General features: G+C 44.1%; 1 protein-coding gene and 2 long non-coding RNA genes across 4 annotated transcripts; 2 read left to right on the top strand and 1 right to left on the bottom strand.

Moving 5' to 3' along the window:
• Nucleotides 1-216: 216 nt before the first annotated feature.
• Nucleotides 217-2,262, top strand: LOC135327654 (uncharacterized). Its single transcript, XR_010388083.1, has 3 exons — nucleotides 217-352; nucleotides 662-855; nucleotides 2,159-2,262. It is a non-coding gene; the product is annotated as an uncharacterized LOC135327654 (long non-coding RNA).
• Nucleotides 2,263-2,832: 570 nt separating this feature from the next.
• Nucleotides 2,833-6,915, top strand: LOC135327653 (protein maestro-like). Its single transcript, XM_064508045.1, has 7 exons — nucleotides 2,833-2,941; nucleotides 3,247-3,429; nucleotides 4,516-4,674; nucleotides 5,167-5,289; nucleotides 5,538-5,640; nucleotides 6,049-6,114; nucleotides 6,668-6,915. The coding sequence occupies exons 1-7, from the start codon at nucleotides 2,894-2,896 to the stop codon at nucleotides 6,769-6,771; spliced, it is 786 nt and encodes a 261-aa protein (XP_064364115.1). The 5' UTR covers nucleotides 2,833-2,893; the 3' UTR covers nucleotides 6,772-6,915.
• A 9,666-nt stretch (nucleotides 6,916-16,581) lies between these two features.
• On the bottom strand, nucleotides 16,582-23,695 carry LOC135327652 (uncharacterized). Of its 2 annotated transcripts, none has more exons than XR_010388082.1 (2): nucleotides 23,604-23,695; nucleotides 16,582-22,895 (listed from the first exon to the last, which is right to left on the bottom strand). It is a non-coding gene; the product is annotated as an uncharacterized LOC135327652 (long non-coding RNA). The 2 variants fall into 2 exon arrangements; XR_010388081.1 differs by lacking the exon at nucleotides 23,604-23,695 and adding an exon at nucleotides 23,083-23,210.
• Nucleotides 23,696-24,021: the final 326 nt, after the last annotated feature.

Raw genomic sequence — 24,021 nt, 5'->3', positions numbered from 1 at the left:
TGTTCAGCAGCCAGTTGTCTCTTTCCCCGAGGAGAAAAGTCCGACTGTTGCCAGAGCATGTGCTTGTGACTTGCCAGGGACTGGGGCTGCTAAAGCTCCACGCTGGGACGGGGGGGAGTATTTAACCTGCCTTTGAGGGGCTGCAGGCCCAACAGTACACGCGATCACGGGTAAACTGTTCACCTGCAGTGATACCACGGAGCTGTGGCGGACTCTTGGCAGAGGCATCTTTGCAATTGAAATGCTCCAGTTGCTAATGGGCAAACTGGAGAGCGCTGAAGACACCCCCGCCAGAAGCAACTGCCTCGATGAGGAAGGGAGCGACAATCTGGCTGCGCTGGAGCCTCTCATGGTATGTGAAGTGACATTTCTGCCCCTCTTTGGCTGAGGATCCCGTGGAATGAAAGCGAGGGGTTGGACATCCTCCTGGTACACAGGCACTTGTAAATCCACATGCAGAAGCCTCACAGTGTGCTTTGCTGGGTCATTCTCATTTTGATCACTGTGAGAAGCTGTGAGAGCTTGTTGTTGCCCATCCACAAGCTTGTGGCAGAAGTCAGAGCTCCAGAGGAGAGCAGCCAGGCAGGCGGGCAGGCAGGTGGGGTAAGTGGTGGCAAAAGCTCTTCCTTTCCAAGTGGTTTGTGACGGCATTTCTTCATAGGTAACCTGTGCCCTCCGTGAGCTGGTGTATTCCCTGGAGCCCCGGGAAAGTGTGTCTCTCCTGCTGCCACGGCTGTTTCCAATGCTGCTGAAACAAATCAGCAACACTCTTGGAAAGGAGCTGCCTTCATCTGCAGGAAGAGTTGAAGACGAGCCAGTCCTTGTGGCAAGTGGTGAAGGCAGCAGTCCTTGCAGGTAATGAGCAAAACGGGCAGAGATGAAGGATGCAGCTTTAGCTCACCTCACCAAGCCAGTCTTTGTCTATGTCTGTCTCCTCTCTCTGCGTTCTTGTCAGGCTTTGCTCCACTTTCTTAAAAAGCCTGTGAGTTGTCTCTTGTGCCCTAGCATGAGCTCAATATGCTTTTGAAAAAGTAGGCTGGTGGGAGCTAGTCTGAAGAAAATCTTGTGTGGCCCTGGTGAGGAAAAGCTACAGCAGAAATGAAGGCGGAACTGGCCCTCTCAGCACAGCTAAAATTCACCTATTGGTTTACTCTGTGTCATGCACAGGGAATTCTGCTGTTTCATCTATTTCTTTGGGCTTGGTTTTTGTCTACTTTGTTATTAGTCTTCCCTGGGCATCCTTGGATGATTTTATTCCCCTTTGGAGGTGCTTCTGAATCAAAAGTCTCAGTTATTCAATGATTGGGGTTTGATGAAAGCAGGAACATTCCTGCCTCACCAGACATGAGTGGAGACAGCTCCCTGGCCTTCAGCTGAGTCGACCCGTTTGTCAGCACTGGAGGATATGGCAGGACATCCTTCTGGTCCTTCCAGTCTTATAGCCTTGAAGGTAGCTGTTCTTCCTATGAGAGAGGCTTCTGTGCTCCATGGACAAGATTTCTGCTGTCACCATGTTTAATCCTTTCCTTAGGAAACCAGAACTGAATTTCTCTTTGTCCAGACAGTGGCCACAGCAGGTTTCCAAACATCGCTTGGGGTGCTGTTTGTTTTTCTCTCTCTTTTTTTCTTTTTGGTGTATGAACCCTGAGAGACTTTGCTTATATGAATGATAGAGAACAAAGTACCTCTTGGCCTTGCAAGGGCGACTGTCCCCTCAAGCTGTGCTGGGCCTCCTCTTCTACCATTACTAGTCTGTTTGGGGAACCCACAAGTGGTGATGCAGCGACAGCATGGTGATTCCTGCCCACTGCAATTCATTTCCCCAGCTCGGAGGACCTTGTTGTGCATCTTTTGCATAAATGGTACTCTGGTACTGCAGAAGACCCCTCAGGTTCTAGCATCAAAGAAGTTGAGGCTTCCGGGTTTTCCCCTGTGTTCAGTGAGTTTGGGGGCATCAAAGCGAGTGATCATGCCAGTTTCCTTTTAGCCTGATGCCCTTTGGGATTATGAAGTGTGCTTTCAGGGGGTGCTTTGAGTATTACTCGCTGGGGCTTGGAAGAAGTTAATGAGTGCCTCTGAAAGTGGCTGAGCTTCCTCAGTGATCCTGACACAGTCTCAAGTGCTCCGATTCTGACATATGTATATTCTTTTCAATCAGGCTTTCCATCAAAGCATTAGATACTGTGCTCTGCAAGTGCATCAGTGAGAAATGCATGGGGATTCTCCGGAAGCAGAACACATGGGCTTTTCTTGAAAATCCCCAGACATACCATGAGGGCATGTGTCTGCTGACTAGGTAAGAGCCTTGTGGAGGCCTTCTCTCCTTCTTGGGGGTGACTGTAAGCCAGAAACGGTCTGGATGGGAACCTCTCCAGCATATCTGCCTGGGGAGGCTGTCCTGAGTTGCCAAAGAAGACCGTCTGCATCACAGCAGCTGACTGTTGGAACCTCATACTCTGTCGCCTTCTTGTCTTCTTGTGTTGTGTGTGCAGTGTTCTCCTCCAAACTGATGTGGTCACGGTGACCACCATACGTGCTGTCTTGCCATGGCTGGACTCGCCATCAGCAAACCTGAGGATCATGGCAGCATCTTTCTTTGCTGAGGTAAGACAGAAGGTGGAAAAGGAAGGCTTGAGAGCAGTTGTCTTTGCAAGCTGCTGTCTCGGCCATCTCTTTCTCCAGGAAGATCCTAGCAGAAAGTATCCCAGCCATGCTGGAATCCATGAACAGTTACGCATGTGCCATGAGTGCTCAGGATCAATCTAATGCTAATGGTCATGGTGCTCTTTCCTAGCTGATGAAGGAGCCAGTGCTTCAGAAGTGGAAGCTACTTCAGCCTGTCCGCCGTGCATTGGTGGACAAATCCCTGGATGCCAGCAGCACTGTGCGCCGGATGGCAGTGAGGGGCCTGGGCAATCTGGCCAGTGGAGCACCTGAGAAGGTGAGCATGAGCTTGCACTCACTACAGAAAGCTCCTAACCAGACAGGTCCTGGTAAAGAGCTGCACAAGGCTTACAGAAGCTGGACCAACCACAACAGGGAAATTCTGGTGTGTCTTAAGACCATGCTCCATTCTCCGACATCACTCTGGCTTCAAAGGTGCAACTGGAGACAGAGTGTGTAGCCTTGGGCTAAGGTGTGCTCTGGACTGGTTTCTTGCCAATTCTGTTCTTGGGAGAAATGGTAAAGAACTTCTGCTGTAGGCATGAATGGTGAGGAGCTCTTGTGTGCCTTCTGCTTTGACAGCTGAGAAAGCACAAGAAGGCCATTCTGAAGGCGTTAATGAGGGCCATCAAGGACGTCACCTCTTCTGAGATCGTGGGCGAGAGTTTGTCAGCTCTGGCGAAAGTGGTGGCAGAGCTGGGAGAGAAGGACATTGGAGTCACCTTTAAAGAAATCGCCCTTTATACCAAGACTTTCTTTGATGTCGTAAGTGAACGAGCAGTAGGTAACTCTTGTTTTAGTAGTCTGTGAGATCATCTGAAAGGTATGATGTGAGCAAGCACAGATGAGGACTGTTTGGGTTCAGGGAAGAAGCCTCATTCCTAGAAAAGCCTGAAGAGAAACTGATGAGACTTGGGATGATGTCTGCTGATTCCTAGCTCCATAGCGAGCTAATCACCTTTGCATTGCCCTTGGGAAGGAGTGAAGAAAGGCTGGACACTGAGGGAGGACGTCACCTCCCTTCACAGTAGTTCTCCATGTCTGGTCTAGCCCTCACAGGTTCTTTCATTGTCAATGGAGAGGAAGAGGGGTGTTGAGGGTCTCCTTTGCCTAGCTCTGTACCCTGGGTCTTTTCAGCATCTACCCTGGAAAGGAGGGCTTGCGCCTTGGACTGCCTCTTCCTCTCCATGGCCTCTACAGTCTGGAAGACTTGCTTAGATGCTCCTCGCAAATGGCGGGAGTTCACTTGCTCTGACATGAGAGGTGCCCATGCTGTGGTATGACAGACCACAACAGAGTCTTCTGAGCCGGAGTTCTTCCACAGAGCAGTACCAACTGGAATCAAGTATTCCATTTTGTAGAGCCTTTTGAATCTGAGGGGTTTTTTTTCTTTTTCTGAGGGAAATGGAAACTGACTGTTTACAACTCCCTTACAGGCCACCTGAAGGGCTGTCTCTGTGTGAAAGCCCTGAAGCCTTAGGAACGTGTGAGGCTGCCAGGTGGCTCTGAGTCTAGGAACTTTGGAGTCCAAGAGCTTCTAGGTTTTTAGCTCTCTGTCAGGTGCCAGTAAAGTGTTTGAGGACCTCGGAGACCAAAAGCCTAAGTGCCCAGTAGCTCAGGAGGCACGGTCCTGAGAAGCTGAGCAATGGACAAGGAAAGACTCAGCATAAGGCAACCCTTTCTTGATGCCAAATGGTGTCTTTCAAAGAAATGGATTCTCTTGATCCTCTGGCCTTGGACAAACTGCCTAGAACCATTGCTCAGGATATGGGCTCAGCATTTGGCTGGCCAGGAGATGTTTGTTTTGGGGTCCTAGGCAGCAACTTGGTGACTGGGGTTTCCTGATTGCAGGACGAGGCAGTCCTTCGTTCCTCAGCCTTCACCTTGTATGGAGTCCTGGCCTCCTCTGCCAAGAGGAAATGGAAATCTTTTCTCGGCAAAGAAATTACAACTTCTACGTGGACCAGAATTATGCTCCATCTTCAGGACCCAGATCCAGAAGTTTGCAATGTAAGAGCCACCTTTCACTTCTTTCTTCATGAGGAGGGTGCTACATGGTAACAGCAGAGCAATACTGGCCTTCCTGATAATGTCTCTGCATGGAAAGACAACCTCAAACTCTTCCAACAGCATTTTCTGTTTGAGGTGCAGGACAGTCTTCCCAGACTCCGCAGTGCTCAGGCCTCCAAGCCTTTGCTGACCATGTCCCTTCTGATCTCCCCTGCTTCCTGAGATCCGGGGCTTCTCCCAAGGGCACATCAGTTAACAGCTATCGTGCGGCGACAGCTCTCAGGCACCGATACTCTCTCTGGAGTGCCACATACCAGGCCAGGGGAACAGTGGCTGCTGTTGCAATCCCTCCCCTCTCCTTTCTATAAATGGCGTTGAGTGAAACATCCCCCCCTCTTGAAAGAGAACAGCAGGGCTCAGCTCAATGAGGTCCCTTGAAAGGCACCTCGCTGGTCCTGGGGAGGGCTGAGCTGGGGCAACTCTCCTTTTCAGGCCTGTCGAAGCACTTTCCTGCTCTGCACTCCATTCCTGGGCCTGCAGAAGCTGCAAACCCAAGTTGCTCTGAACACCGAGAAGAGTGCAGAAGAGCTCCAGGAAGCTGTCTGCAGTCACCTGGTGAGTAAGCTGTGGCCCAGGGTGAGACTGCCTGGTGGCAGTGACTTTCCCTGGCTCAGAGACCTGGAGCATGGAGTGGCCTTCTGGGAAGTGGTAGGGTGGGAACTAGCATGGCAATGATGGGAACTGTCAGTTCCTTGCAGCCTCCGTCTCTTTCCTTCCTCTCCTAGTTCATCTGCCCTCTTTGCCAAGGGTCAATGGCAGGGCCTTTTCAGCCAAAGAACTCCTGTTTCTCTGTTTTCTACCAGGCCAGAGACATGCCAGAGCTTCTGGAAAGCGTCTATGGCACCCTCCAGACCTACTTCTGGAGCTCGTGTTGGGGGATGCGGACTGCAGCCATCCGATTAGCTGGTAAGAGACAAAGCTGATATTCTCTTCTGCTCCTCCCTGCAAGAGACAGCAAAGGACAATCTCCACTTTCTCTGCAGTGGCACCAGGGACAGTCACCTGCCTTAGGAGGGTGGCAGCAGGAGGAATTAGTTACAGGCTGTAAAGGGGCTGAAGTCTCTAGCAAAGGCACAGTGGAATTAGTGCTCCACATTAGGCTTGGCCCCTGGCGCACACAGTTGCTCAGCTCTGCCTCCTGCTTCTGCCCAGGAACTTTAAAGCGGGAGGGACCCTTCTGGTTTGGTATTTCTAGCTTTCCCCTGCTCCCCAAAGCCTATCATCCATTGTCCAAGACCAGGAAGCGACTAGATTGGGAATTAGGGCTACCACAGGAAGTGCCTTGATGTTTACTTATTTGCATTGTGCGACTAGGTGTTATCCTGGAAAACGCAGACAGCCAGTGGCTGAGAGAGCACAGTACGAGTTTTCTGAGCACAGGTAGGTTACAGTTGCCCTTCCTGCATTCCATGGAAAGATGTCACCACCTTCCACTGCCCAACGCTGCCCCTTCTCTCTGGTGTCGTGCCCCAAAACTCATCCTGGGTATGACTTTATGTCAGCTGCACATGGCCTCCGTGCTCTTGCATCCCCAGAGAGAGAAGCTCCTGATAAACTCTGAATGTCTTTTGGGTAACCGCTGGGAAAAGTCAGGCTCTTGAGAAACTAAGCTTTTGCACACCTTTGGCCAAATGGCTGAAGTAGAAGAAGCCTCCTGGCCACTTAGAGGGAGATGGAAGACTCCTGATGGAGGAAGCTTTGGTGCCAGGAGAGAGCTTCCCTCGCTGACTATGTGCAGAAGGCCAAGGGTTTGCAGTGACAGTGTGCAAAGCAGACCACTCATCTCCCACCCTTCCCTCCCTCTCCCAGGACTGAGCCCAGGGAAAGCTGCCCAGCTTTCTCGAGTGGTGCTCGCTCAGAGAGTCAGGGACGGCACGACCGTTCGGTCCTGGGCTTTGGCAGTCATTTAGGAATCTGCCTGTGTCGTTTTCAGCTCTCCACTTGTTCCACGGAGACGAGCATCCCAGTGTGCAGCAGGCAGCAGCTCAAGTCCTCAGAGACAACTGGGTGGAGCTCAGGAATCTTCGGAGCAACTAGGAGGTCCTCCGAAAACATCTTTGAGTGCAGAAAGTGAGCAGCGGGAAGGCAAGACAGGCAAGGAAGGAGCAGGCAGTCCAGAGTGTTACCACGGAGCCAGTGCGATCAGCTGACTGAAATAAAACATTGCCTATTGAACAGAAATCCACGAGGTGCTTCCTTGGGGTGGAGGGCCTCTGGACAAGCCACTGGCCAAAGCAGGGCTGTTGTGTGCGTGGCCCAGCTGTGCTGGCAGTGTGCTTGAGCTGTGTATGGCAGGGGGGAGCTGGAGAGGGCTGTGCGTCTGGAGCTGACCTTGAACACCGTGAGGTGGGCGAGTGATTCCAGAGCATATTTGTCTGTGGGGGGGACTGCGTTCTGGCCAGATGGGGATTCGCTTTCTGGAGTCTGGAGTAGCAGCCTCTGGCCATTCCTGTGTGTTTTGGCTCCGCTTTTTACGGCCCCAGCCATGTGGAAGTAAGGACTGACTGGAAGACCTTCTCCTCTCTGGTGCCCCTCCTTAGCCATGTAGAAAGCTCAGCAGAGGCCCACCAGTACTTCCAGCACCCAAGCCTCTGTTCAGAGGGTACTGGTGTGTGTCGCACACGCAGGAGTCCTGTACTCCTCACCAAGCAAATGCCAGTCAGTAGAAAGAATGTGAGACAGCAGAGTACTGCTAGGGCTGTCTTTGAACTGTCGGGTCCTGCGGCTTCCAATGCAAAGCGATCTTCACAAAAGGGCAGAGAAAGAACGGGCCGTTCAAGAGGCTGCTTCTGAGTTTCTTTCAATTCCTATTTAAGCATAGCAGCCTAAATGATAATTGCTGCTAAGTTGCTTAGAGGCTTATCTGAAGCCAAAGCTGTAGAGATGCTTTTTAAAGAAAGTAAGCAAACTGTTGTTGTGATAGAAAAGCCATATCCAGTAAACAAAGTAATGGTGTGTAGAAAAATCAATACAGTTTTAGGTGTGCAAATTCTTCACGATAGCTTTCAGTTTGATTCTTCTAACAGAAGCAATTGATCCATTATTTTTTAGTGCAACATTTCACCAGAAATTGTTTAACTATATTCCACCTACCTGGGAAGCCATATGCTGAAATTTCCCAAAATCTCAAATAGCAAGCCAGAAAAATGATCTTTCATTATGATCTATACCTCAAATACTCTATGTCCTTTTGTGATAATCAAGTAACTAAACTATAAGTTGAAATGTACATGATTAAAGACATACTTTTTGAGTAGAAAGAGCAGAAAGTCGTCCATCTCCTTCTTAAAATTCATTACTGTCCAGATACGACTGAAGAATTTTCAAAATCTCTCATCTTCAGAAGTATCTGAGAAGTTGCATGTGATCAGATTTTGATTAACATTTTCAATGTTTATTCTGTAGTTAATAGGGCCAACAATCATTTTATAATAATCTAACAGTTCCAGCACTGTCCCAAGGCATTGGAAATCTAGACTTTCACCAGGTTGCTGAGGATATTCACCCAAGTTCCTCAAATTTGAGAGAGTACCCTAAGCACAAGGGTGAAAACATTGTTCAGTTTTCCCATTGAAAAAGCACAAAAATGCACCACTGTATAGCCAAGACCATAAGAGAAGGTAAGAGAGATCAGGCATTTATCTGAACAAGGGCTTTCCTGAGAATTTCTGACCTTATTGCTAGATTATTCCTATTTTATCCAGTACTGTTTAATATAAAATTGCATGAACAGTGCTTGGAACCATGCTACCTGATTTTCGTAGTCTGTATTTCACAGCTGATGACCACAGACTACTTATTAGACATTTCAGTGCTGAAATTAGGCAGCTAATTTGGTCAGATTTTGTTTTTTCTCTTAAGAGATTTCCATAGGTTATGTGGTTCTTAGTGACTGGCATAGGGTTCTTCCTTGTTAACAGTCTTATTCTCCTGGATACAAAGACTAGCAGAATATCACTGTGTTTCATACAAGAAATATTTACAGTTCAGTGACAAGTGAATTTAATCTTCATAGGCCACAGTCTCAACTCTAATAGGCATAAGCACCGCAGTTAATTGTTATTACAATCACTGTAAAATTAATCTGAAAAGCTCTAATCTATAAATTACAAAAGAAAAAAGAAACCCTGAAAAATGCTACCTGAAACCTCTCAGATTCCAACACTGGGCAGCTCAGAAGCTTATCTAATGCAACAACAGAAAAATAAGAAACTCCTTCAATCCCCCCCACCAACACATTCTCCTGCGGAGATCAACACTGACCATGATCTAATGAAAAATATTTTCAATAAATACCTCTGAAGGAGTACATCGTGTTCCTTACATTTAATAGATGAACAAAAGGCTGAAAATTTCTTAGAGCAAAGCTGTTCAAAACACAGCGATGGGGTCCACAACTTATGTAGTTCTGCATAGTATCACCGTATAAGAACAGAGTTTTGATAGCAGTATCTAGTACAGAAATAGCCTTTTAACTCAATTATTCACTCCAATTATTAGGAAGAAAGGGTTTTTGTTTGTTGTTGGGGGGGGAAGGGAATTCAGTGGGGAAAAAAAAAGACAGAACAAGTTATGTTTGATAATTTGGGAGGAATTAAGGCTTTTTGAATCATGAAGTTCTCTGTGATTGCTAGCATGAATTAATAAATATATGTATAAATAAACACAAACAAATCTGTATTATGTTGGATTAAATGCTAGAAGGATATTTGCATGTGTCTTGGTCCATACAGTTCATTCTTGTCAGTAGGTCCCATTATATTAGTAAATGATTTTTATGTAGTACAAAATGAAATACCATTTCTTACTTTATTCCCTGGTTACACATTATTTGGGAAGGGAAAGATAAGAATGGTTCTGACAAAACATCTTTTTGTTGTGGTGGGACTGATGTAAATGAAATCTGTGGAACATCAGTACGTCTAGTTAATTAATGCTACGAATCATGATAAATTTTTGTTTATTTCATGCTCTGTTAACGTAAAGCAAAAGTAGCAGAAATGAGCTTTCCTCCTGTGTCAGAGAAGCAAAATTTAACCATGAATGCATGAATCCCCCAGGAACTAGCAAGAGCTCAAATTTTAAGTGCAGTAGGAGTCATGCTGCTTAATTCTGAAAGCAGCATATAATTCTATTGGTTTTGGTTGATACACGGTACCAATGATGAATATCTCTGGAAAAAAAAATCGTTTGTATTCTAACACATATACTTTGCTATATAGGTACACGTTAATAACTGCATATGTTGATTCATATAACAGCTCTTAAAAATGTATAGAAAAAATGTGTTCTCATTATAAAAAGTTGTTGGGAGAATAAAATAGATGAATCTCATGAAATCATGAAGATTAAAGGTGGAGAACTATTACATCAGAAATATCACCATCATGGAACTTTAAGAGCCTACAAAATCTGTGAACAATATGGTGGAAAACATTTTTCTTTCAGTTCAATTAAAGATATGATGTCTTTAATAGTAAATGCAATTTAAAATACAGATTTCCTTGGAGAGATGTTTATATAAGCTACTTACATTTCAGGATTTCTCTCTCGTAAACTCTTATCTTCACAGAAAATTACTTGCATAAGGAATAAGTCATCACTAAAATCAAATAAAAATGCCATCTATTTTGGCCCCTGTGATGCTATTAGTCCACTGAAAGTTAAAGCCTACAGGTCTCTAAAGAAATTATTGTTCACTTCTGGTTAATCATTGCTTCCAGTAAGGATTTATTTCAATTTATTTTATGTATTTATTTCACCAAAGCGTAAGGGGCCATTTAATTACCTCTAAAGACTGTGTCTTTTTCTTGCATCAGAACAATCATCGGTTGTTTGCTCTGCCCTGATCTTATAATCGGATCATCACACCAGAAAAGCAGCCTCTGCCAGCTGCGACCAGGACTTTCAGAAATTACACCACTGACAGCCCTCTCCTGCTACTGTGAAAATTACATTTACCTGCAGTGCTGAAGCGCTAGAGTCATCTAACTAAATTTGTGTTTTACAATGTAGCTGTCTGCAGCTGAGCCAGTTAACCTTTGCTTACTGAACAGGCATTGGAAAAAACACTGTGTAAAACAGTGTAACTCACCTTGTTCTGTCCAAAAAACATATGAAATACATCAAATGAATCTAGAAGTAACGATTTCTTTCTATGAAAGGAATACAGTGTGACTGTGATAGGTGTAGATGTCTACACACAGGCACCTAAAGTTTAAATGGGACCCAGCCCATAGCCTTACTCTAAGGTTGTGGTGGAACTAGAGACGGCAAATGGGCTGACTCTGCTGAACTTACTGACTGATATAAACTTATTTCCCATAGAACATCCTGACAGTTTAAACAAAGTTGCTTCAAAATGATCTTTTATGTTGTCCTGCAGGGTCACCCCAACTATCTTAAGAAGGGCAAGAAGGAGGATATGGGCAACTGCAAGCCAGCCAACCTCACCTTAAATTCCTGCAAAGGTGATGGAGTAATTAATCCTGGGTATTATTTCCAGCCATGTGAAGGACAGGAAAGTGACTGGGAGCAGTCAGCACAGATTTACAAAGGGGAAATAGTGCTTGATCAGCCTGATCCCCTTCTGTGACGAGATGACCGGCTTGGTGGATGAGAGGAGAGCAGGGCATGTTGTCTCCCTTGGCTTCAGGAAGGCTTTTGGCACTGTCTCCCATAATATCCTCATGGTCTTGATGAAGTACAGGTCAGAAAAGTGGATGATGGGACACAGTGCATCACCAGCAAGTTTGCAGATGATACAAAGCTGAGAAGAGCAGCAGATACATCAGATGGTTGTACTGCCATTCAGAGGGACCTTGACAGACTGGAGAAATGGGCAGAGAGTGACCTCACAAAGTTCAATAAAAGGAAATGTAAAGGCCTGCACCTGGGTGGTGGTGGGGCAGAGTAACTCCATGCACCAGGACAAGCTGGGGACTGATGGGCTGGAGAGCAGTTTTGCAGAGAAGGACCTCGAGGTCCTGGCAGACAACAAGTTGGACACAAGTCAACAACAGCCCTCGTGGCAGAGGTGGCTGATATCGTCCTGAGCTGCATTAGCTCCAGCTCCAGCCTGAGCTTAACAGCTGCACTAGGAAGAGTGTTGCAAGCGGGTTGCAGGAGGGGATCCCTCCCCTCTGCTCAGCACTGCTGAGGCCACACCTGGAGTCAGGCTGGGTCCGGCTCCTTGCTCCCCAGTACGAGAGAGACATGGAGCTACTGGAGCGATTCCAGCAAAGGGCCACAGGGATGTTTATAAATATCTGATGGGAGGGTGTTAGATCACAGCATGTGTAGAAGAGTTTTTAGAGAATGTCTTCAACCAGAAAGACTCAGAACATATCTTGTATTTACACTCTCCTACCAGCACCGCTTTGTCTGCCTGTCCAGCTGCGGTGTCCTTAAATGATGGCAGCTACAAGCAACTTTTGCCCCTGGTCTCCAGGACTGGCTCTTTAACAAGTGTTGTTCGTTCTGGTAGAGCCCAGAGTGACCTGCCACTGACTGCCTCAGTGCGTGGTGATGCACATAGTTGTGGTACGATGATGTTAGCAAGACTGCTTGTGTCATCAGAAGACAAACACACAGCCTCTTTAGTAATAAATCCAGACAACATGTTTAGTATTTTGATTCAGTGAATTATTCATATATATGACTTTTTCTGTAAGAGGGGAGTTGAGAGGTAATATTTATCTTACCAAGCTTACAGCTGAATTAGTCACTCAGATCACTGCTTATCATCACTGGAGAGAAACTCGTAGAACACAGTTATTATTATCTTAAACATTTAACATTAACATTACCTATTCATTGCCTACGTCTCTCCATTTACTGTGAGGAGAGCTTAGTTTGGTTCAGCTGTAGACATTCTGCATTGCTTAAAACTGAATTAAGAGAAATAAATATTAGTCACATAAAATCAGTGGGACAATTAAGAAGCTTAGAGGTGAGCTGGTTTTTGTCAAAACAGTGTTCTGAACCAGAATTTTATGTTAGCTAAAAATACATTTGTAATTTTATTTGAGTAACTGGCTTCTACAAACTCTTTGGTGTCCACATGAATATATGTTTGTGAATGCAAAAATAGATCTCTGTGTGTGTGCATGTGTGTATGTATAAAAATTCACTAAAATCTTCATTAAAGAATATTTTATTATGCTTTATAAATTAGTATATAGAGCTTATCTCACTGGGATTACTCTTAGTAGTATCTTAAATATTTTTCTCTCAGTAGAAATAAAGAAATAAAGCTTGGCTGATTGATAGCTTTTTACAGTATTAGTCTATTGACTTACAAGGCATCATTTCCTCCACAATTCCATCTTACTACACAATTGGACTTCTTAAACCCAATTCTTTCAAGAGTTTTTTGCCTACTACCTAACAGTTAAGAATTGCATGGAGAAGAGGCATGGAAAGGGGAAAGAGAAGGGGAAGTGAAAGAGGAGGGGGAAGGGGAAGGGGAAGGGAAAAGAGAGAGAAAGAGAAAAAAGAGAGAGAAAGAGAGTGGGGACATGACAAATCTATGGAAGTCAATGGGATAAGGATCATGGATCTTCAATTTTTTTTTATAATCTCATTTAGCATCCCAAATAATATTTGCTGAAATTTTAATAATAAATGAAAGCTTTGACTTTAAGAAGAGTCTGGTACTGTGTGTCTTGTACAGATATATCTCAGGATTATGCTTCTAACCTGAACATTAATATTCATAGAGAACTCCACTGGTGTCTTATTCTGTTCTATTACTGAAGCAAAGAAAAAAATAAGAAATTATTTTTTCATTTATATTACTAAGCTTCAGTACACTTCTATTCATAGAACAGTGTAAAGTACCCTCAGGTACCTGAAAATGAGGCCTGAGAATTTTAGTTATCTGTTTGTATTTCGGGGCATTCAGTAGTAATGATAAACCATTATACTGCAGGATGAGCTGGTCTGTTAAAGACATATTGACATTCGATAAAAGTTGTCTTCATACAACAACTCTGAATAAAAAAGATTCTATGTTTATGACTCAGTACTTAAGCTCTTTCATAGTAATCGTAAATCTTTTTTCTGCTTTCCCACTATCTACTGAGATTTTTCACTTGAACATTCACCAGCATTTACAAATTGAATGTATTCTGTTCAGTAAGTTCAGAAACTGATTTAAAACCGTATTAGATGGCAAACGCAAGTAAGCACTAATATTGGAGGTCATCGTTGCTCTCATTGATTCACAAGTGCTATCTTGCTTATCTCTAAGTGATCAACACAGAAAATTCCTTCCAAAGTTTAGTCAGATTCCCTGGATTAAAATCATTCAATTAGAAGTATTTTAAATGAAAGTTATTAAGGTAAAATTCATTTTAACAGCAACACAAAAAAATCATGTGCAAATTCACAACTTTCAAAGAGTAATGAAGACAATTTAAAAATAATTTCTATTTTAGAACTGAGTCTAATGGATTTAATTCTGTAAATTTAGTGCAAACTTACAAGTGTTGCATAGGATAAAACTTAGCCCAGGCAGCTTACATTAGATTGTTGAACCCAAAGCCCAAGGAGAAAAGTTTTACTAAAACCTCCCAGGTAAAAAACAACCCTGTGGGAAAAACAAAGCAAAACAAAACCCAGAAACCGAAAATAACACTTGCCAAATTCAGAAGAACAGGAAATGACCAGTTATAGCTTTTGCTCTTCAACCAGAAAGGTAGACTCTTAAAGATACCTACAGGGCTTATTTTATACTTTTCTATTGCTCTGTTCTTCTCTGTCAATGCAGTACTCAAAGGAGAAAAAAACACTTACAATTTGTTTTTACAGAATAACATGCCCATTTATTCCTTTTCTCAGATTTCTTTGATTTTTTTACTGTAATTTCTGTATGTTTCTATTTTTTTTATTCATCCAGAGAATCTCAGAGCCTCATTAAACTCTATAGATTTTCATGACAGATATGAAATAGCCAAAACACATTGGATTGACATTAGGTTTAAAGACAGGGATCACATGCCTAAAAGAGAATATAAATGTATCCTGCCTATATTCTCAACCACTTACACTTTTTTATTTGTTAATTATGATATTTTGCCTATATGTTAACATATAATATTACTAGGATCAAAATAAATAATAGTGTTATGCTCAAAATCTTGTTTATGGGCAAAGAGGAAACATACCTTACATATAAAGCCAAGAATTTAGTGTTAATATAGTGGGAATCTTAACGGTCTAAATGCAGGATCGTTATTCGTCCAGAAGAAATTGTTACATGAGAAGAAGGGTTCTATACACCAAAAAAGCCTCAATAATAATAATAATAATAATACTGTTAAAATTGTTACACTTCAGAGTTTCTACCTCTTTTCCCAGTATTATGTTCACCCTTCCGCTGCTCCGTAGGTCCTAGGTCTGTGGTTCATTTATGGCGGGATGACGGTGGGTGTTAGAGCGAGCTGTCAGCATCTGGGCTCCTTCGCCGGGAGGAATATGATGTTCATGGTGATGGTTTCCTCCTACTCACTCTAGGATTCATCTGGGGCTATTTTTATATGTTTTCTAGTATGCTTTTACATCATTCTTTCTTCATTGGTCTGCAGCTCTGTGTTGGATATGAATTTCTGGTGTTTGGGGCCTTTTACATAAGTTAAATGTGCATTTTTTGTTGTCCTGTTTGTTTATCAACCTATGGTTCTACCGTACAAAGATAAACACAAGTAAAATAAAATAGCCATCGCCATCCGGGCAGTTAGAAAAACTGCTGCCCCAGCTAAGTCGAGGGAAGCAGAGCTGCAGGCGAGACGAGTTCAGACAAAACTCGGGCCAAGCCTGACCAGCCTCAGTCCCGAGGCTGTGCAAACTCAGTGCGAAGCTTACGGCCAGGAGCTAGCAATGCCCATACTGTATTACAGGGTAACAGTAAAATCTCTCATATTACAAAAATTCAGATTTGTTTCATAAAAACAAATTTAGACATCTGAACTGTCGACGACCACACATGAACTGGAAACTCGGAGTAGTTGAACGATAGGTGAGACAAGTCCTAAAGCAGCTGTCTTCTGATGTGTCTGACTACACTTAACCTAAATAATCTGGGAATTTAAATTGGTTCCCAAGTCTGGCACACACCACTTTGACCCATTTACTCCAGTGTTTGACAGAGACTAAACCTGGGTTCACCGCCTAGGAGGCAGCCAAAACACATCTAACCTGGACCAGGCGAATCCTTGTTTTCTCTCCTTTCTGTCACCATTCCCAGCAAATCTATGTACAACCCGAATAAGCAGCACATGCCGAATTTGGGTTCTGACTCAGGTGAGAGTCAGAATCATTTACCAATAGGTAAATGCAGCAGAGATAAGGCATAAGGATTCACATACACCACATGCTTTTTATGTTTGATATGAATATTACTCTTGTTTTTGTTATGCTCAAAATTATGATTATGGATAAAATTGAAACACAACTTTTATATTAAGACAAGAATTTATCAGCAGTTGCTGATTTTTGGAAGAGTTGAATTAGCTCGACAGTGGTGGCTGCAGTGATGGTTGTACGAGGCATCAGAGAAAGCTGGCTGAGATTTCTGTGAACAGAGGCATGTGCTACTTCTGGATTTCCATGAACGCAGGTGGTGCTAAATGGTGCACTGGTGTAAATAGACCTTGTTGACATATCCTTGAAAACCAGGTAGAAATGTTTGTTTGTGTCACCTTTCTAGTCAAAGCTTGCACACAGAAAGCAGCCACAATTTGGTCCTAAATCTATCCAAACTATCTCAGAATTTAAGCAAAATCTGCTTTTAGCATATTTTTAATTGAAGAATAAGAAATTAAAATCATGAAAAGACAATGCGTATAGCTGTGCTAATGATTTTTTTTATAAATTCAGGGTGAAATATTTCAAATCACATTAAAATGAAATCAGACATGTCACATTTAAAATATACGTATATGATTTTCTGCTGTTTTAATTCATTATCAGTACACAAAACACAGAAAACGCAGTATGAATACATAGGATCCCAACACTGAACAAACAATGTACCTGAACCAGCAAGAAACCCTGCTTAAAACACAGATTGCCCTGCTGAAGTCCTGTTAACCCCAATATATATGTGAGATTTCTATGTCTGTAGCAAAAGGTCAGAAAAAGAATAAAAGAAGGTGTGTTTTGACTAATACATTGACTTAAACTTTGGTTAGCACGTCATTTTTTTGCTATGACATGTAGGAACTACTTTATCCACAATCAAATTTCTTGAATGAAAATACAGTATGCAGGTGCTATAAAAAAAGAAATAATATGGTCAAAGTAATAAAAGAGGTAAAGTTCATACATTTGATTTGTTTCTCATATTGCTCATATTTACTTTATTGACCAGAAGGGTGCAATTGGTCAAGGGTTGTAATTTTTAAGCTCTTCATATTGATATATACATATTTTATATATGTGTGTATGTGTGTATATATATACATATATATATATCTATAAAAAATGCTGAAAGGAATTTTAGCCTAGATATTATCTTCCTTGACAGCTAAGAAGAAAGTCTTTCCTTTAAATAGTGTTCTTCTCACATAGCTGTTTGTGGTTTGTAACAGAGGTAAACATGCACACAAGAGAAGATATTTAGTTATAGTGCACATAGGGCATAGTTTAAAGTGGGTTTAAAGAAGAGTAACATTTATTTTTGGTGGCTTTTTTCTTTTTTTGCCCTCCCATGAACATTTGGATAAACAGTAAACAGCTTATCAATTGTTGGATTTGTTGTGGCAAAAACCTGTGCCGTAGGGCTCTGCGACCCAAAAGGAAAGATAATGAAGTCGGTCAGTGAAATAAGATAGAAGTAATTGAATTGATTTTTTTAAGTAAAAAACAAAACAAGGAATCTGTAAGTTTGTTTCATGATTTTTGACTTTCTCTGAAAAGCCTTCAAAGGCGGTTATAAAGGTCAGATATCTATACCCTGTTAGCCATTTTTGGTAATCTGTGAAAATTTGTGGTTATTCTTAGGAGGAATCCTAGCATTTTTAATATGTCTGACTTTTTTTTTGTCTGCTGATAGATAACCCAGTGTATTAGCGTTAACTCAGCATTTACAATGGAATGCAGTGAGCGTTTTTTGGGAGGGGAGCTGGGTCTGGGGGAAGGGAGAAAGGAGGGGCAGGGAGGAGGACATTCTTATAATGAAGTTGTGGTGTTAAAGCTGAAAAGTTAAAGGTAAAATGTAACAGCTTGTCATAATTATGTTTCATATTGGCAGGTGTTCTGAACTTTCTGTTTGATAACTAGACATGTAAGTTTCAGTTCTTAAAGCTTTGCAGTCAATTTAAGGGCTCATTTATTTCACTGACAGCAAGATGTATATGTTGCCTGGCAGAGTGGATGTCTGGGGCCAAATCCACCACTTTGTTGCTTGCTTGTCTCACGGGAAGTAAATAGTAGCAATTTTTCAGCATAGGCATACCAGCACAAGGTGTTTAGCAAATAAATGAGCATAAGATGACCTGTGGTGTCCTGAAATTACTAAAATTCATGAATAATAAAATGATCTATAGCTTGTTAGCAGAGGGCTATAGCAAAGGCTAATTTGCAGTCACTGAAGCTTTACAGGATAATTTGTAACTTTTGAAAATTTAATGACTTCATCAGCTTTTACCAGTTTTTCTTTTTACCAATATAATTGTCTGAAAGCTACCTTCGGCAGAGCTCTTCTGTCTAGATAATATCACAATCACCTATGTCGTCACATTATGAATACTTAACGGACTTTATCTGAAGAACTACTTCTCTTTTATCTTTCCTTTCATGTCTGTATTATGGTAACTAACAAAAATGTGTCTTTATGCTATGAAGACACACTTTTCATTTTGTTAAATCTTCTTGACATAGGAGACAGTTATAAGAAAAAAAATCAGTAGAGTAATGCAAAGGGAAGAGGAATTTAAAACATATATATGTTAACATATACATATATACATATACATATTTGAGCAAACTATAGCTCACTGGAAATAGACTGAAAGCACCCTAAAACAAGATCAAAGAAATCAGATGGAATCTTAAAGGGCTCTGCACATAACGTATCACACATATTCAACAGCATTTAGTTACGGCTTTGTCAAGGAAAAGAGGGACCTGTGAGTTTTGGTCCTCGATCACAGTATTTATTTTTAATTAGATGAGATAGTCACTAACCCATGCATGCAGAAATAATCAAGGGAACAGGGACCAAAACCACAGCTGTTGTCTCCTTCACCTGAAAGGCTGATCACTGAGTACGCTGTTCTTTCGTCCTTCCAGATTCAAACATTTTGAATTCTTTGGTGTCTTAATACTCGCTGTCTCCTACGTACATTACAGTTGGAGCCAGATTTGTGTTACCTTGGATATTGCTACATGAAAACGGGATGTAAGCCAATAGTCAGGCATAGTTCAAAGTGAAGACTGTGGTTATGTTAAGCATTGCAGGAGTGCACACACTCCTGCAGCTTATAATTTGCTTTTCAAATGGTGACACTGTTTTAAGGCCTCTGAATTCTCTGTGTCACCTATCTCATAGGTTTCCTGGGCACATTTAGAAAAATATGCCCCTTCGCTACACTTTTGTGTGTCCCCTTTCTACATAAAGATCCCCACCCCTCGACGGGTATAAATATAACTACAGGTTGACGGCACCTTTTTCTCACCTAGTGCCATACCTTTGAGAAAGAAGAGATCCACCTAAAACTAGTGAAGAAAGTCCTATGCCAGGATTTATACGGGACTAACTCATTTCAATACCAAATGTACCTATCAGAGGAATGTTCCACCTGCAAAAACATACATTTCTATCAGGAAATATTTGAACGTTAATCTAGAAAAGCAAAAATAGAAAATGGGAGCATCCCCTGTGCAATCGCTACTTTTTTAAAAACATACTCTTAGTTAGGGAAGTTGAATTTTTAAACCATTAAAAAGTAAAGATAATTAACATCATTCACATAATACAGAGAAACAGCGATATTCGTCAGATACTTTTTAAAGTGCTTTAAGGGGATACTTACGAAGAGAATATTAGAAAAAGAGAAAGTACAACTGGAATATAGCAATATCTGGAAAATACAATTTAAGGAAAAGAGTATTCAAAGGAGGAAAGGGAAAGATAAAATAAATGAAATAAGTAGCTAGTGCACTTATTTTACAATTTTAATTCATTTTTAACCTTTGAACACTATTGAAGGCAAAAAATTGCAAAATTTATTCATTTATAGAGCCTTTTTAGTTTATTTTAGAAGTAGTTATTCTCTGACAATGCAGAACAAATCTCTCTTTTTAAAATATTTTTGATTTATGATTTAAAATTAATGACTTAGAAAGTATCATTCTACACAATATTTATATTGGTCTTCAAGTATTATATGTTGAGAAATCGCTGTATTATATGTTGAGAAAATATAAGATAGATCATGTGCAACAACGGGTTTCTCCAGATAACGGGCATCCTGAAGGAAACTTTACATAGGTAATCACAGTGACCTTGCTCTCTGTGGACAGTGTTTTTTGTAGTCAGAGCATATGGACCATGTACTTAGTCACAGAACTTCAGAGTGGGTGCTTAAATCACAGTAAGTGGGAATTGCTCCTGAAAAAGGAGCTCTTTTTTTTTTTTGATTTTGTTTTATCCCCCTCTCTGTCAAAGCAGTGATGTATCCTTCTGAGTTTTCTTGGGTAGAGGAAAAAAAAAAAGATTAGGGACCTTGATCATATCACCTTCACTAGTCTGCTACTAAAAAAAAACTGAAAAAAAATCCTATTTCATCCCCTTACCATGCTTCCCCAGGAACTTAAGCTCTGTGAGCCAAAGGTAGTAGAACAATGAAGCAGTAGTTTAATGTTGTTTTTATGTTTAAATAAATTATTATCCTCTTTCTTTTTTCTGTATCCCATATCTTTTTTGTTCTTTCAGGCTATGAATATGCAGATCAAGTACTCTGTCTTTCTCTTTTTTTCCAGTAGCAAAAGCATTAATAATTCCGTATAGGATTCTGACTATTTGGTAGTCTAAGAGCAGCTGTGAATTGCCCAGAAAAGATCCACCCCTTGTGGACACCGTGTCAGCATGATACCCGGTGATGACAGTGCACCTGAAGTCTCTTTAGGCTTGAACACACCACAGGCACAGTGTGCTGGGTCTGCCTGTTTGGCTACAGGCTAACCTGGACACAGTTCGCTGGGAGTCTCTGAATAGTCACACACCCAGAAGGCTGAAACTTGTATACATATACATCTCTGGAAACCATCTTTTTAGGTTGTACATATGCTATAACATTGCTATATGTCTTGGCTACAGAAAGTATTTTCTAAATGTGTAAGGTTGTTGGATAACTGCATTCATTCTGAGCTTGCATGGCAAATCTCATATGCTCCATAGGTAGAGAAACAGCAATTAATATTATCTACCAGGATGAGAGAGAGACTCCTGCAGCACCGAGACTGAAGAATAAAGATATTAAATTTTCATACCATCTTAACACCAAGTAATGTTTATCAGCTCATTCAATCTCCTTATTCAAGGTCTAAAGTGAAATAATCACTTTAACTGTTCATGGAGAATATTGCACAATTTTGACTATGTGATATATTCGTGATCTAAACCAGAATCCATTTAATCAGTTACCGAATCAAACTTGAGATCCAGGGTGGCTTTTCTATCGAGGACAGCGGGATGCGTTCCCGACAGAACTTTATCAAGGGTTCTCACCACAAAGGTCTGTCTTAGTAACTCTTTTTTGCACTAAGCACAGACAGCAGCAGTTCACACACCAGCACGAAGCCCGGCATCACAGCCCTCAGAAAGGAAGTCGACTGTGCCTGCTCGGTAACCCTCAGGTGGGGAGGTGGGCAAACTGCACCAGATAAAAGCATTAAAGCTGTTAACACTCTGGTCTGATCATTCTAATATGCAACATTCCAGCAAGTCAATTTAATGAGCTTAGTGCAGTAAGAGCAATTTCAGCTGTTTTCACATATTTGAGTGCTTGAATGTGAGCTATATTTCCTTCTTTTATCTTTTTAATACACCTAATAAAAACTACACAGACTTGGTTAACTTTTTAAAATAGCCACTCTCTACAGAATACTGGGAAATGAGCAAAATTAGTCAAGTATTTTTAGAACTGCTTGTGCCCTTAAACTGAAAATGTTATCATTTATACATCTGTGAGCATGGATTACAGGATCAGACCCTGAATTACATTTTACTCATGCTTATCAATTGTTTCCAGACTATTACATACATGGTTTATCCACAGATTAGTTTAAAAAATAATCCTTTTTTTTACCTGATATTTTTACCTGATATTGTGTGGTTTAATGGCTTTGGGGGGGTGGTTGCAGGAAGGGTGGGACTCTGCGGGGCCCTCAGGGCAGGGGTGCCATCCCAGATGTGTAGGGAGCGCATAGGGGTGCCCCACGTGGCTGTCAGCTTGGCAGGAGGAGCCACCGGTCTCCCACCCCACCAGACAGGGTGGTGGGGGAGGGGGAGGAGGAGGAGAAGGAGGAGGAGGAGGGGGGATTTATGAGCTCGCAGAGGACGCCAGAGGAGGCAGCAGGGAACTCACCAAGGGCCCCGCATCCCAGAGGAGAGGAGGCATCAGGCTGCTGTGCCGCTGCTGGAAACATCCAGACCCCTGCGCAGCGTACGAGCGCCTGGGGAGATGTCAGAGGCAATGGAGGACCCATCGACACATGCTGCACCGGGGAAACTCATGGCTTTAGGGCAGCTGTACAGGAGGGAGCAGGGCTCAGCGGGGGTTCCAATCAGTTGGTGCCCACGTCGGCTGGTACCCACAGTCTGTGCCTGGGGGCAGTGGAGGCCTCAGGGTGTCCAGGAGCATCTGTCTTCTACCCATCTTCTTGCTTGCCTAGCCACAATTCTCAAGTAAATAACTTGGGGCTGCACTAATCGTATCTAACTCAAGTTGACCTTAACCCTATTTGGTCCAGAGGTTTTAAACTCCTTCATGACCTACCAGCACTCTCGGGCACGCCTATTGCATCAGGAGCCGTCCTCCCGCCGACGCCGTGCCCTAATCCCGCTCCGGGGCCCGCCTGCCCCCCCGCTCCTCCAGGCTGCGTCCGCAGGGGCGAGCGCACGCCCCGGCCCGCGCTGGGGAGGAACCGGGGCCCTACAGGCGACACACGCAAAAGGGAGAGTCAGAGCCGCGCTCCGGCAGACCCGGCGCCGCGCAGACCCGGCGCGGCCCCCGGCCCGACTCCCCCCCCCCCGCCCCGCCGCCTCCACGCAGCGACGGCCCCGGCTGGCAGGACACAGCCCGACACCCGCGGCCACCCGAAGGCGCACGCTCGCCTCACCTCGCCTCACCGCGGCCCCCACATGCTCGACTCCAGCCCGCCTCTGCCCTCGCCCGCCGCCGTCCAGCCAAAACACCCGCCCTGCTCGCCGCCATCTTGCCCGCCGCCGCACCGCGCGTGCGCGGCCCAGGACCGCGAGGGAGGGGCGGGGGGAGCGCGAGGGGCGGGGGAGCGCGAGGCGGGGGGGAGGCGAGACCCGCAATGGCGCCCTCGCGTGGTCGCAGCGCCGCGCTGCAGCCGGCCGGCTCCCGCGCGCCAACCGCAGCCCGCCGCGCCACCCCGGCGCTCAGGCCGAGCAGCGAGCGCCCCGAGGCTGCTCTGCCCGCGCCCGAGAGAGCGGCGGGCTTCAGCGAGCAGGCGCTGGGGCTGCCCCGGGGAGAGAGCGCCGCGGAGCAGCTCCGAGACGGCACTGCCCGTCCCCGCGCCCCCAGGAAGCACCGAGAAGGAAAAGCCCTCTCGGGAAAAGCGCTCCCGGTCCGTGAGCACCGGGCAGGGGGCACGAGCGCGGCCCCTGCGCTTACCCGTCCCCGAGAGAGCGCAGAGTAGCGGCCAACGCGGCGACCGGCAGCGCGCACGTGTGCGCCGGCTGCCCGCAACGGTCTCCGTACGCAGCGGTGGCCGCCGGCGGCTGCAGTGCTGCCTTGTCGACACGCGAGGGCAGCCGTGAGCGCGCCGGAACGCAATGCGCATGCGCAAGGCCACTGAGCGTGCAGTGCCGCTTTTCAGACGCGCGATGGCAGCAGAGCGCAGGGCTGAACGCAATGCGCATGCGCGTCCCCCTTCCGGGTGCAGTGCCGCCCTTCAGACGCGCGATGGCAGCAGAGCGCAGGGCGGAACGCAATGCCCATGCGCGTCCCCCTTCCGGGTGCAGTGCCGCCCCTCAGACGCGCGATGGCAGCAGAGCGCGGGCGGGGGCGGTTCAGGGTTTTGTAGCAGGTG

Source organism: Dromaius novaehollandiae, chromosome 2, assembly GCF_036370855.1.
Source record: "Dromaius novaehollandiae isolate bDroNov1 chromosome 2, bDroNov1.hap1, whole genome shotgun sequence".
Taxonomy (NCBI): Eukaryota; Metazoa; Chordata; class Aves; order Casuariiformes; family Dromaiidae; genus Dromaius; species Dromaius novaehollandiae.
Note: the sequence above shows the minus strand (reverse complement) of the source record. Positions and strands in the feature narration are given on the sequence as shown.

What these genes read in the sequence shown, in the direction of transcription:
- LOC135327653 (XM_064508045.1), top strand. Translation starts at nt 2,894, where the DNA reads ATGGCAGTGAGGGGCCTGGGCAATCTGGCCAGTGGAGCACCTGAGAAG. An exon ending in AAGCTGTCTGCAGTCACCTG is followed by an intron (nt 5,290 to 5,537) that starts GTGAGTAAGCTG and finishes GTTTTCTACCAG; the next exon opens with GCCAGAGACATGCCAGAGCT. An exon ending in TGCAGCCATCCGATTAGCTG is followed by an intron (nt 5,641 to 6,048) that starts GTAAGAGACAAA and finishes TTGTGCGACTAG; the next exon opens with GTGTTATCCTGGAAAACGCA.